At 45.4% G+C, this 13,393-nt stretch overlaps 1 protein-coding gene across 5 annotated transcripts in view; it reads right to left on the reverse strand.

Moving 5' to 3' along the window:
* DRC11 (dynein regulatory complex subunit 11) overlaps positions 1-13,393 on the reverse strand; it is a 172,218-nt gene that overhangs the window by 38,967 nt on the left and 119,858 nt on the right. For all 5 annotated transcript variants that reach the window (XM_082466349.1, XM_082466346.1, XM_082466348.1 and 2 more), the window contains 3 exons: positions 12,345-12,427; positions 4,817-4,924; positions 351-550 (listed from right to left, as the gene is read on the reverse strand). In XM_082466349.1, the coding sequence (XP_082322475.1) occupies positions 351-550; positions 4,817-4,924; positions 12,345-12,427 (391 nt within the window). The remainder of the gene's footprint in view (positions 1-350; positions 551-4,816; positions 4,925-12,344; positions 12,428-13,393) is intronic.

Here is a 13,393-nt window from a genome sequence, read left to right on the forward strand (position 1 = left end):
TGATGCCATTATTGGAGGGAGGTGGGCTGGAAAAGGATTGAATTTTTAACGAGACCTGTGAACACTGCAGGAAGGACTCCTGTGGCAGAAGGAGGCTGATCTGAATGGCACAGGAGGGCGTTTACGCAAAGAGAGAAGCTGTGTCTGCTTGTTGGACGCTCAGCCAGATGCAATAATAAAGCAATTTACAGGAGGATGCAATGGGGAAGTTTAAGAGGGATGTGCATGTCTGCCTAAGGAAATGATCTGTGAGGGTCTGTGCTAGCTGGCTTAAGGAGATTAACTGCAGCATTTGAAAATGCAATTTGAAAGAAGGACGAGAACCGGAGATCAAGAAATGTGACAGATACCTTGAGGACGACGTGTAGCATCATCTGGAGGCCATTTTTGCCCGGGTATTTCCCGGCAATGTTAGCTGCGGACAAGTTGAAGAGGTTGGCTCCCGTTTCGGTACAGATGGCATGGACCAGCAACTTCTTCCCCACCCCAGACGGACCAGCCAAGAGCAGGGATTTCACCGAAGGAGCTTTCTCATGCACTGCTTCAGAACCTAAAAAGGCAGAGGCAGAGGCTCTAAGATCCCGCCAAGAAAATAAGTGGTTCTTAGACGGGGACTCCTCAAGGCCATGACTCCGTGGCATGACCCCAGTCTCGGCAACAGTGATGGATGTGTGGAAGGCATTTCTCACCAGGGGCATGCCTCCTGTCTCAGCCAGCTCCGTGACACCTTTGATTTGTATGTCAAGGTGGAGCTGTCAGGTCTCCTTGGGCGTTCAATACATTGCTTCTCTCTCACCCCTCACCCCAGCATTCCCCCCACACTCATAATTTTAGAGAAAATTCCTGCAGTAACTAACCTCTGGCATTTTGGGGGAAGGGGCTGGGGGTTTCTCTGCTTCTCAGCAGCACTACAGCCTTTGAAGGCTCGGGAAGACGAATGTACGATGCACGGGAAGATGCGGGGGAAAAGGGGGAAAAAACAAGATCCAGGCAGCAGTAGCCTGGCTTTTTTTTCTTAATTTTTACTTTATATTGGAGTATAGTTGATTAACCATGTTGTGTTGGTTTCAGGCATACAACAAAGTGATTCAGTTACACATATACACGTACCTATTCTTTTCCATGTTCTTTTCTCGTATACGTTATTATAGAATATTGAGCAGAGTTCCCTGTGCTACGCAGTAGGTCCCTGTTGGTTTCGTCTGTCCTGGTTTCTAGTCTGTCGGTAGGGGCAGAGTCAACCTAACCCTTGATAATAAACGACGTGAATTATTAGGTCCCTCAGAAGTCCCTGCCCTGTGCTTTCAACCTCATCGCCCATCTCCTGCGAGCCCAGATTGGAACTCGGGCTTGATTTCTTCCATCATCCTGAACACGAGCAGAGCACATGTCGGCACTAAGTAATTAGAGAGTGAACAGAATGAAATCCTGTAGAAGGCTGTGATTGGAACATCGGCTATCGCACTAATTTGCTTTTGGTCAACTGCTGGGCTCTTCTGGATCAGCTGTAAACAAATCAACATTCTAATTATTATTGTGCTTCTCTTTCTTTTTTCTTGTGTGATTGACAAGACTTAGGGAATTTATCTAATCATTAGGAACAATTTTTATAGTTACTGACTACACTCCGCAAAAACTTGGAAAGTAGTTTTGAGCAAGTTCTCTTTAAAATGAAGCTAAACGGGCACGCTTCCATTGTGGTTAGTGTGGGAAATGGCAATGTGTTATGGTGAAGCAGAACTCATTTTCCACGACAGCAGAGACACGCCATTCTTCCCGTCTCCCGTTCATCACCCGGATACTGAAGGCTCAGTCTGTGGCCTCGGCTGGGGGCCACTGGGGATGCGCATGTGATAGAAACAGGATTTGCTGTAAAGAGTTTATGGCCGGGGGGAGCTAAACTGAAGAAGTAACTAGAAGGGGAGGAAAAGATCCGTGCTAAGATCCGTGAGAGAGACAGAGATTCAGGGAAGAAAGGACTTCCCATTGGGGGGATGAGGTGGGTGCATGGGGGTGAGTCAGGCCAGACTTCAGAGAGAGGGGCTGCGTCTGGGCTGGCCGGTGAAGAACGGGCAGAGTGGAAGGGGGCGTCTGAGAAGGACACAAGTAGGGGGACGCAGTGACCACAGCCTGGAGCAGAAGGTCAGGTCCTGGTGGGGGGGGGCAGATGATTCTGGCTGGCGAGGTAGCTGGGGTCAGCAAGGGGGTGGGGCGGAGAGTGGTACCAGCTGTCGGGGTCCCTGGAAGATGATGAGGGTTAGAGCGGCGGCCGAAGCCTGGGGGCCAGGAGAGTTCCGGAAGGGGTGGAGGGAGGGGAGAACAGCGCTGAGGACAGAACTGGGGGAGGGGCAGCAGGAGGGGAGGGGCAGCAGGAGGGAAGGGGCACAGGCGGGGGAGGCCCGGACACGTCATCTACCCCAGGGATGTGACTTTCCAGAAGGAAGGGGGTGGTCACCAGCGTCGTGCAGAGGGGGAGAGGGTGGCCCAGAAAGGCCTCTGCACTGGGGCCTCGCTGGCCTCTGGAGAGCTCATCAGACGGCAGGGCAGGGAGGGGCCGGGGAGTCGCTGGGGACAAATCTGCCACGGCGTCCATGGCTCTAGCTGCTCATCTCGCCTTTCAAGGGCAGTTTTAAAAATTGCCTAGAATTGCTAAGAGACAGAGGAAATTTCCAGGCTTTTGTGCGTTCACCCTTTTCAACTTTCCGAGGATTAAAGAGTCACAAGGAAGCCAGTGTTCCGTGTCCTAAGCCCAGCTCTGCCCCTTCTGACCCCGGACTTGGAGAAAGTTCCTCAACATCATGGAAAGGCTTACTCATCCGTGAGAGCTGCTCAATGGCCACCTCTGCTGGACGATGAAACCGCACATAAAACGCAGCTTCTGCACCATGAGCGCCCTCCCCCCTCGCCTTCCTCTCTCCCTCCACGCTGCGGGGACAGTGATATTTCTGGGCTGGGGGGCAGTGAGCGGGTGAATGCTGACCAGATGCTTCCTGGGCATTCCCTTACTGCCCTTACTGCTTTGAAAGTTCACACCTCGTCCTGGGAGACCTGGCTGAGGCTCCTGGAACCCTGGGGGCCGGTGGGAGCTTTGCTGCCGGGCAGGGTGGGAAGTGGCCTTGCGGTGTGTCCTCAGTGCCCTCTTCCAAGTGGCCGCCTTGGCTAGTCCTGGCAGTGGCGACCTGGATAATCAGACCAACAAACACATTCCCTTTTGTGACCGGATACTAGTATAGACGTATGAAATTCAGACGAAGCCCTGGCAGGCTGCCGTGTGGGCGAACTTCTCTGTCTGACTTGTTTGTACAGTGCAAACTCATGAACAGGTCATGAGAACAAACGCCCCGCTGCCTCCGGGGCCTGGGGAGGTCAGCCATGAGGGAGACTTCAGGTTTCTCATTGACAAAAGGAGGGTCCGGGTGGGATGCCTCCCGGGCACGCTTCTTCCAGAACCCTCAAGTCAGCTTGGAGACGACACCCATCACCTTGTATCTGCCAGCGGAGGATGCAGACACACCACATGCTCACTTGTGAGGAGTTCCCTTAAAATCTTGACACCTCTTGATGTTCTCGGCTCTACTGCCTTCCATCACTCTGTGATGAAGTTTGAGGGCTAATCTGTTTATTTACACGGACCCCGTTAAATATTGCAAATTGATTTTGTTGACCCCAAATTATGTTGATCCCCAAGTATTATATATTTGTGTTATATATGTATTTTATTTATGTTGACCCCTATTCTATGGACTGCTTCTGACATGAAGTTGAAAGAAGAATGAACTATTCCTTGCCAATAGGTTTAAGTTCTTATTTAAGTCAACGTGGAATTAGATGAGAAGTGTCCAAACGATTCCCATCTCACTTTAAAGCAAATTAAACAAACAAAATGCGATTTCTAGTTCAGAACGGTCATCAGAGCACGGCTGGCTGGAGTTCCTGCCCCTGCCCAGGTGACGCAGTCATGAAAACATAAATAAAAGTGAACGAGAGGGGCAGGTATCTGTTACCGAGAGCCCCGACTTTCCTGCAGACTCTGGTCCATCTGTCTGAACAACCGTGATTGAATCTCCGTGGAAATTGGCAGAGCCTTGATTCTTTAGATCCAAGAAATACACTTTCACTGACTCCTGAAGGGCCGGCTCTGTTAAGGACCCAGTGGCAGAGCCTGTGTGTAACAGGTAAGCCTAACCTCAGCCTTTGTCTAATTTGGTCACTTTTGTTTTTTTGTTTTTAAAAAAAAATTTATTTATTATTTATTTATTATTTATTTTTGGCTGTGTTGGGTCTTCGTTTCTGTGCGAGGGCTTTCTCTAGTTGCGGCAAGCGGGGGCCACTCTTCATCGTGGTGCGCGGGCCTCTCACTATCGCGGCCTCTCTCGTTGCGGAGCACAGGCTCCAGACGCGCAGGCTCAGTAGTTGTGGCTCACGGGCCCAGTTGCTCCGCGGCATGTGGGATCCTCCCAGACCAGGGCTCGAACCCGTGTCCCCTGCATTGGCAGGCAGATTCTCAACCACTGCGCCACCGGGGAAGCCCTAATTTGGTCACTTTGAATCGCAGGTGCTTGCCTCGGTTATCATCTCTCCAGATGACAGCTTCCAGGACCTTCAGAATGCTAACCAGACATTCAAGGGCACTACAGATATGCTTCCCGGGCGGTACCTTTCTGTGCTCCAGGATGCTCTAGCCCAGCAGAACGACCCTCACTCACAATTCTCAGTAGAAGAGGTAAGCCGCAATGCACACCGATGACGACCAGGAAGACACGAGCACACACGCCTGCTTCTAGCAAAGGCACAACAGGGCAAGTGGAGTCCTTACCTAGTGGCAGGATCCCATACAGGGTGATTAGCTGTCGGACATCCAGGAGGGAAGGCATGGGTTCTGTGGACATCTGGCGAAGAGTAGTCCCCAAGTAGCTGTACTCACCTGGGGAGAAAAGAAATAGAGGACAAATGAATGGGAAACTACGCTACTCTGAGTTGCATAATCTGGACACTTGCAAAACTAACATAGGATACAAATTGAACATTTCTGAGCAAATACACTCTATTATGGAGAGTCATTATAAAGAACTTCTCAGATAAAGGCTTGAAGAAAAACTGTCCAGCCACAAAAACATTTCTATACTCACTACAATAACTGGGAATTATGTTGAGTATGATACTAACCTCCCAGTATTTTAAAGAATAACCTTCGGATGTTGAATATGTGAAGAGCAAAGTTCTAAGATGAAGAACATACAAAGTAAACTAAAATACGGCAGGTTTGGTTTAATTTCTGTTCCAAGAGATTATGTCTAACATTTGCACAAACTTTAAAAATAACTTACTTAAGATGGATGTGAAATTTGTATTGAAGCCGTGTAAATCTGAACCTGAAATGCAATCATTTGAAAGGTAGGATCTAAGTCTAATTTAGGATAAATAGAAATATCTCCTTTTGAGGGTGATATTCATTAACATTTTTATCATTTTTAAAGGATTACCAAAGGAATAATATCGAAATAAATCTTTACAGGTTTAATTAGAAGGCATCAAAGAGCTTAATTGTAACTAGTCATAAATCTGAAGTGTTATTTTCTAACTAATTTAGATAAGGTCACCACGAAAATTAGTTTTGCTGCCTTCATTTGTCATGAGGATGGACTTTTACATGCTCATGTGATTCTCTCTTGATCTGTACCTGAATCTGAAGGAAAAATATTCGAAAAACGAATCACAATCTCTTGATGTTTTTTTTCCTGACTTTTTCTTTTCATAGCAAGTACAGATCTTGCAGAGCTTTCAATGTTATATATGTACAACAAATGCCTTTATGTGTGTATGAAAACACTGAAGAAATACATGTAGGTGTCTATGAAATCCTGAAAATATCAAGGGCTTTAAAGCATTTTCAAATGCTAAGGAAATGAGAGTTAAAATCCAGATAATGATTGCTGTTTTGTTGTGGGCCACAGCCTTTCAAAGCCTCCGCGTGAAAAAAAGTCCTTGGCAAGGGCAATGGTCTTGGTGAGGGAAATGAGTGATAATGAAAGCGTCTATTATGGCTTCCGATCTGCACGCTTTTTAATGAGCAGGTAATAAATAGAAGAGCGGTTCATTTCGCCTTCACTAGAGCAGGAAGGGATCCTGCAGCCACCGTTAAATCCAGCAGTTATTGCTGTAAACATGACATTAGGGGGGGCATAAAAGTGACCCCATTTTCCTGCTTAAGTAAATCCAAGTTAATACCCAAATGTGCCATATTTTCTAGTCCCTACTTAGACAAAGGAAATTGAACTGGTGGGTGTTGGTTCTGATAGAAGGAACGACCCTTTGCCAAGTGAGGAGACTCATTCTGAAAGTGTGTTACTACGTTTTGCTATTGCCCAGCATGGAAGCCATAAGCCCTTCCCATGGACTCATTCAGAATTTAGAGACTTCAGGATTCCCTGCACAGACACCAGGTCTTCCACGAGCGAGGGAAGAAGGAAACAGCAGATGAAAAGATGTTGGAGATAGAAAGCATGAAAAAGGGCAAGGAAACCTAGGACAACAGCGGGAAAAGAAACAGGACTGTGTTATGGGTAGGATTGTGTCCCCTTAAAAATCCGTATGTCAAAGCCTAACCTCCAGTATCTCAGAATGTAACCTTATTTGGAAATAGGATCATTGCAGACATAATTAATTAAACTGAGGTTATTAGGGTGGGTCCTAATCCAATATGACTGGTGTCCTTTATAAAAAGGGGGAGTTTGGACACAGACACACACACAGGGAGGAGTTCACGTGAGGATGAAGGCAGAGATGGGGTGATACAGCAGAAGCCAAGGATCGCCAACGACTGCCAGCAAACCACCGAGGGATGGACAGAGGAAGAGGTCAGTTTAGGCCACGTGAGCCCCAGGGCAGCTCAGCATCCCGGCAGGGGAGGATTGACAGGTCCAGGGAGCAGGACAGAGGTGGGGGCTTGAAGGGGCTCTGAGGCTACAGCCAAAAGATTCCTTCTCAGAGCCTCCAGAAGGAACCAACACTGCTGACACCGTGGCGTTGGACTTCTGGCCTCCAGAACTGGGAGAGAGTAATTTTCTGCTGTTTAAGCTGCCCTACTGTGGTACTTGTTACAGCAGCCCTAGCAAATGAACACAGAAGGAGGAACTAATTGTAGAGAAAAGGAACATACGCGCACACTTAAAAAATGAGAAATAAAAATATTTGAGAAATCAAGGTGAAATCAGCTTCTAACATTTCCATTCTACCCCACACAGCATTGAAAAGAGAATAAAGAACAGAACAACTGATAAAAAATAACAGCCTCTTAAAAAAGTTACTCAAAGAAAAGGAGTGAGAGAACACAGGAGGCCTCAAGTCAGCAGACAATGCTCGTAGGACTTGGGGCCTCCCACCTGCACCAGGACATGCCAGCTCTGCCCCGGGCACTGCCAAGGCTGCACAGAGCATCTTCTGATGATGAAGAGCACGGTGACGCATGCTACGTGGTTACAATCCAGGTTCCTGAATTGTTTATACAATAAAAATGTATGTTGGATGCAGGCTACCAGCTTCCAGAATGTGGTCGACAGAGAAACTTCTCAGGTTAACTTTCTGTTGCAACAGCTCTGCCAAGATTATGCACCCTGGGGCCCAGGTATTCCGAAGCTTCAGATGTTTTTCACATGTAATGTCTAAGTCAAGTCTTCTAAGGTGGGATTTTGGGGAACCCGTTGAATCTTCTTGTTCTTAGGACAGGCCTTGGATGCCAAGGAGAAAGTGAGAAGCACCAGCCCTGGCCTGGGTGTCAATGTTCCCACCGTACGCAGCAGCTCCAGAACCATAGGCAGAGCCAGGTAATTTAGGGGAGTATTGGCTGTGTTTGTTCCCTCTGTATTTTCCCCTTGAGCAGTGGCCGACCTAGGTGCCTCGTGCTTCTGCGATGTGCACAGGGAGGGAGGGGCACGGAGGCACCAGGAAGTCACAAGCCCTCTGGCTGGCAAACCCTGAGCCCGCGGAAGGATAGGTGAGATCACCACTGCAGCAACACAGGCGGACAGCTAGCTAGCTCTGTGCCAGCACGCCCTCGAGGGCTCCATTTCCTCACTCATTAAATTGTCTCAGCAATTTAGTGAGGCCGTTGCTGTTATTATCCTCATAATTCTGGAAACTGAGGCACAGAAAGATTACAGAAAGGACCAGCGACCCAGAGGGTGGGAGCTTCAGAGGCAGGAGGGAGGAGACATTCCCAGCCTGGGCGGGACAGCTGGTCAGTGGGTCTCTGGTCGGTGGGCATCAGCCCTGTGTCCTGGTGGCACGGAGGACAAGGGAGCAGGGGAGAGAGCCCCTCGCTGGGAGAGGGCCCCAGGCAGGCATGAGTGGCCCCTGCAGGCACCAAGGGGTCTTGGAGGGCGCCAGTGCCCAGAATCTCTCCCCAGCCTCCAGGCACCATTTGGGAATCGGGGACCTTGATGGTACCTGGGGGCAGGGGTGGAGGCTTGTAAGAAGGATTGAATTTGAATAACCTTGTAAGTTTAGCCCTCGTGATGCTAAGTTATGGTGACTTAAAGAATAAGAAAATGTGCTATTTCTTGCATACCCAAGCTGGTGGCGGGAGCTGGTTCCTGGGCACAGGGTCAGCGCTCCGAGCTGGGCAGGTGCGCAGGGACAGAGCAAGAAACTGGGGGTGGGGGGAGTTGGGGGCTGGGCCTTGGGGGAACCAGACATTACGAACTTGAGTTTCCTGCCTTCCAAGTCTCTTTCAGCCCTAACTGCTGTGATTCTAGTGCGTATTTGGATTTGAGTGGTGTTTAGAAAAGAGTGGAAGCCCCCCAGACAACTCGTGTCCCGGCACTGCTGAGCCGGGCTGGCTGTGAATACAGGGTTCCTGGGCTGTGGAGAATGTCCAAACCATGCGGCCACGTTCTGAGTCTGAGGGTTTGTGCTCCGTCCCCACCTGCAGGGGGAGTTGCTGAGGCACAGCCAACACCCACATTGCCCTGCTTGTCCAGCTTTGGGCCGGCTGGAAAAGGAGGAGGGGTAATGCCCCAAGGTTTCTTTTTCCCCTTTACTTTAAGGTCTGGTACTTTTATTAGAATACATCTTGGTGTTGGTCAATTGGAGTTGATATTCTCACATACAAAGTGTGATCATTCATTATGTGGTTTGCATTTCTGTTTTAGGAAATTTTTCATGAATAAAAATTCTTAGTATTTGTTCTGTTCCTTGGCTTTGGTTTTCTTCTTCAGGGATGTGTATTATCTTTGCCTGCCTATGTGAATTTTCTTTGCCTACCTTTAGTACTTGTTACTTTCTTTTGAAACCTTTTAATCTTGTTCTTCATTTCTAGTTTTATTTTTAAAAAAATTTCTGTCTTTCACATTTCATTTCTCTTAAAGCATGGTTTGTGGACTTTATTCATTCTTGTATTCATTGCAATTTAGTTTTGTCCTAAAACGATTTTTCTCCTTTATTTAAAATATTCCTGGAATTTTGTGTAACTCATTTCTGCACTTTTCTAATTCCATTTTATGTGTTCTTACATATCTTCTATAATTTTCTTAATGTATATTAGCTTGGTTTGAAAGAGTAGGTTCCAGTTATGTCTGCTTTGTGGGCGTGTCTTTTTGTGATGATACTTTGCTCCTTATTCTTTCTTTTTTAATAGACATCTGGCATGGGCTTTGACCTTGACATTTTCCATTGCTAAAATTTATATGAGTTAATATTCCTGTATGTTTAGAAGATAGCTTGGGTCAGGGTAGCTTTTTAAATTTCATAGAGTCCCCTCTTCTGTTGTTTTCATATACGTTATTAGTATGGTGGCTTGCTTTTTGAGATGTCCTTGTCCTGTTCCCCTCCCCCAATTTATTCTGGACCTTTTCTCTCCCTCATCTCTGTTGTTCTTATTCAATTGTGGTTCTACTCCCAAGAGTTTCTTCTCAGTATAAGGCCGTGTCTTGGGAGGGTCAATTTCAAGAGCGTCCAGAGGTTGGACTGTTCTCGCCCGTTCATACTTTCTGATTCTATCCATTTTCACGCACCTGCTGTTGAAGTGGGCAAACCCCTCTCAATTCCAGCTGCAGTTACTACCCTGGTCTGCTGTGCTTTCCAGTGAGTGCTTGCTGGCTATTTTGGGGTTCTTTTGTTTTTTGTCCCCAATGGCTTGCACTTTGGGCTTTGAGGGGAAACTTGGTTATCTCGTTTTTGTGTTAATGTTGTCCACAGGTGTTTGCTTTCGCCATCTAGTTGCTTTGTCTATTTTTATGTGGGGATCTGGGAAGATCCACTGCCATCTTTTCAAGCTAAGGATCTTAACTGGGAAAAAGAAGACAACGGGGAAAAGACCAAAGGGAGCCAATCCTTGTGGCGATTTGACTGATTTTGCTAGACTGGTCATTTACATTTGAGGTCACTCTTAAGAGGTTGATTCATTTGCTTTGACCTTAAGCATCTTCAAGATGCTGCCTGGAAACTGACAAAGAGATCAGTGAGGAAGTCCAAGATGGATAAGAAATTAGTAAGAAGATGAGAAATATGTCCATTAATTCTCTGAGACTCTACCATGTGCTAGGCACTGTACTAAAAACTAGGAATTCAGTGATAAGCAAAAAAGACATGATATGAAGGAAGAAACCAGACAAGGAGAGAGAGAGCACTCAGAGATCCCAATCGTAAGTAAAGAGGTAGTGTTCTGCTAAAAGTGTTATTTTTCCATATGAACAGAATTAACTGAACATAATCAAGGCAATCCAGGAGAAAACCCTGCAGTACTTGAATAAGAAACACATAAAATAAACAGAAACCCAACAGATATTCCAGTACATTTTCTGGTAAAATCTTACACCATTAGGAAATATGCTCCTCCAAGCCCCTGAGAAGGAAATGTGGCTTTATTTCAAAGGGATTAAAGTGATCATTTTTTGATCCAAGGAAAATGTCAGCCTTTTTGCTCCTGCAGGCCAAAACTGGGTCAGTGTAAACACTGGAATGAATAACTCGGAAATGGGTTATAATACAATTTTAAAAAGAGAGAATCCATGTGTCTACTCTAATACCAAAACAATTTTAAAAGGAGGATGGGAGGGAAATCTCTCCAGAACGATGGTACCTGCTAGAAGAGGAGACAGAAATAGAATATTCCCACTTTACAACCACCATAGCAAAAACTGATGCAGGCAGACGTCATCGGCGGATGCCTAAACCTTTAAGATGGTTGGGAACAGAATCTCCAGAGCCTCAAACTATCCCCCACAGATTATTCATTGATTACAAAGGGGAAAATGGAGCTTTACAATGGAGAAATCTGTGGAACAGCACCTTCGCCAGTGATTAAACTTAACATCACTAGTGATGGGACAAAGCGTCATTTTTGTGCCCTCAATGTGAAAGACTGAGAAGGACACGATATTACCTGTAGTTTTCCTGTCAAAAATGTTTAACATGAATCAAGTCAGGAGGAAACCATCAAACCATCAAACCAATTCAGTTGAAGGAGAGTCTGTAAAACAGCTCAGACTCTTTAAAAATGTCAATGTTGTGAAGGACTGGAAAAGCCTGTAAATTGGTGCTGATTAAAGGAATGAAAGGGGACGAAGAAGATGTGACCATCACATCTGTGATCCCTGACTGCATTTGGGATTGAGAAAGACAAACAGTTACAAAGGACTTTATTAGGACTATCGGGAAAATTGATTATTAACTAGATATTACCTAGTGGAAACAGTACGACATTAATGTTAAATTTTCTGAGTGTGATTATCTTTTCGTGGTTACATAGGCGAATGTCCTCAGTTGACTGTAGATGTATGAAAGTGAAAATGATATCTGCATTAGGGTGGTAGGAGTATCAAGAATTTTAAGCTTTAAATATGTTTTCAGATCCTCATGGTATTTTTTAAAAATTAAGAGAAAAACATTAGCTGAAGATGGTGATAGCAAATGTGCCCTCTTTTTCCTCCCAACTACTCCTGTGGTGGCCCCTAGATGGAATTCTGGAAGGAATTTCTCCTGTGAGGACTCTGTGTTGGAAGTACCAGGGGCTGCCCCCTAGGGCATTTTGATAACCAGAGCGCATGAACAATTCCTCATTTCCTCAATTCAGCTTAAGCCACAAAGAATGCCTCCGGGAACCTTGCTAGTAGGTTTGGAAACCTGCTTCTACCACATTAGGGGAGAGAGCTGGACCCATTAGGTCACAGCACAGAATGAACTCAAATCAATTCAATCCAACAAACATTTACTGCAAGCCACTAAGGGCCAGATTTTAGGTTGGACAAAAGCACAGATGAAACATACTTCTGGCTGTTGGGTCCTCAAAACCCAAGGGGTGACATACATATGTGACACGTACATGCATTATTCTTTGTGTACTTTACCAATGTAATCAGAGAGGTTGACCTTCAGAGCCTGGATCAGTAAGCCTTCTTCCACTAGTTCCTTATACAGAGATTCGATGGTCCTGGGGATAAAGCAGACCATCTATTCTGTGAGCAAACACATCAAATCAGCAGTACTGATGTTAATCATCACATACTCAGAGAACTTTAACCAGATCTCATTCAAAGTACATTTGAATGTATGCAAATAAATTGATTTTTGAAGTGTTACTACAATTTGGGGATAAATTAGGCTTTTTAAAAACAATACTTGCACTCGTCCATGGGTATACCTGATGTTTCCCATTAATAAGAATTATATCTTTGGGCATCTGAGACCAGCTATAACTCCTGCAGTCTGCCCTTTCATCAGCCTTCATGATGGCACAAATATGAATTAGAAATTACCCAATAATAGTAACATAACGGGGCCATAATTATATATTCAGTTAGCATCTGCAAGCTGTAATAAATCATCAATCCTTCGTGAAATTGACATTTCCTTTTAACTCCATAGCATAATAGTTTAAAAGAAATATCTATAAAAAACAAAGGCTTATAATGGAAATCATTTTAATATGAAAGACAAAATATTATAATTTTTTAGGAGGATGTTATACTCTTCCATAGTGTTTACAGATGACAAAACCTCTTCTCTAAGGGGGCCTTGGGCATGTAGCCAGCATAGTGGTAATTTATACTACTTGAGGAAAAAAATGGAGATAGTATCCCACTTAATGAATGAAACTCCCAATGAAATTAACTGGGGCTTGGCTTGCTGGAATTCAGATAGATCATGCTCAAATACAGTTCAGCAGAGTCCTTCGAGATGTTTTGTCTTTTCCCTTTTCATTTTTAGGGGCCTGATGCTTTGGTTCAACCCCAGTCTTTCTTTAGACTGAAGAATTGTAAATATAACTATTTTTACACTGTTCTTTGATTGTTCAATGATCCAAGTTAGTGTGATTAAAAGAGACTCAAGAACATCAGTGAGATTCAAGCCAAATACCATCGGGATAGATGTTAATTCAATGACTCCAGTCTTTGGT

Source organism: Balaenoptera physalus, assembly GCF_965194825.1.
Source record: "Balaenoptera physalus genome assembly, chromosome: 6".
NCBI lineage: Eukaryota > Metazoa > Chordata > Mammalia > Artiodactyla > Balaenopteridae > Balaenoptera > Balaenoptera physalus.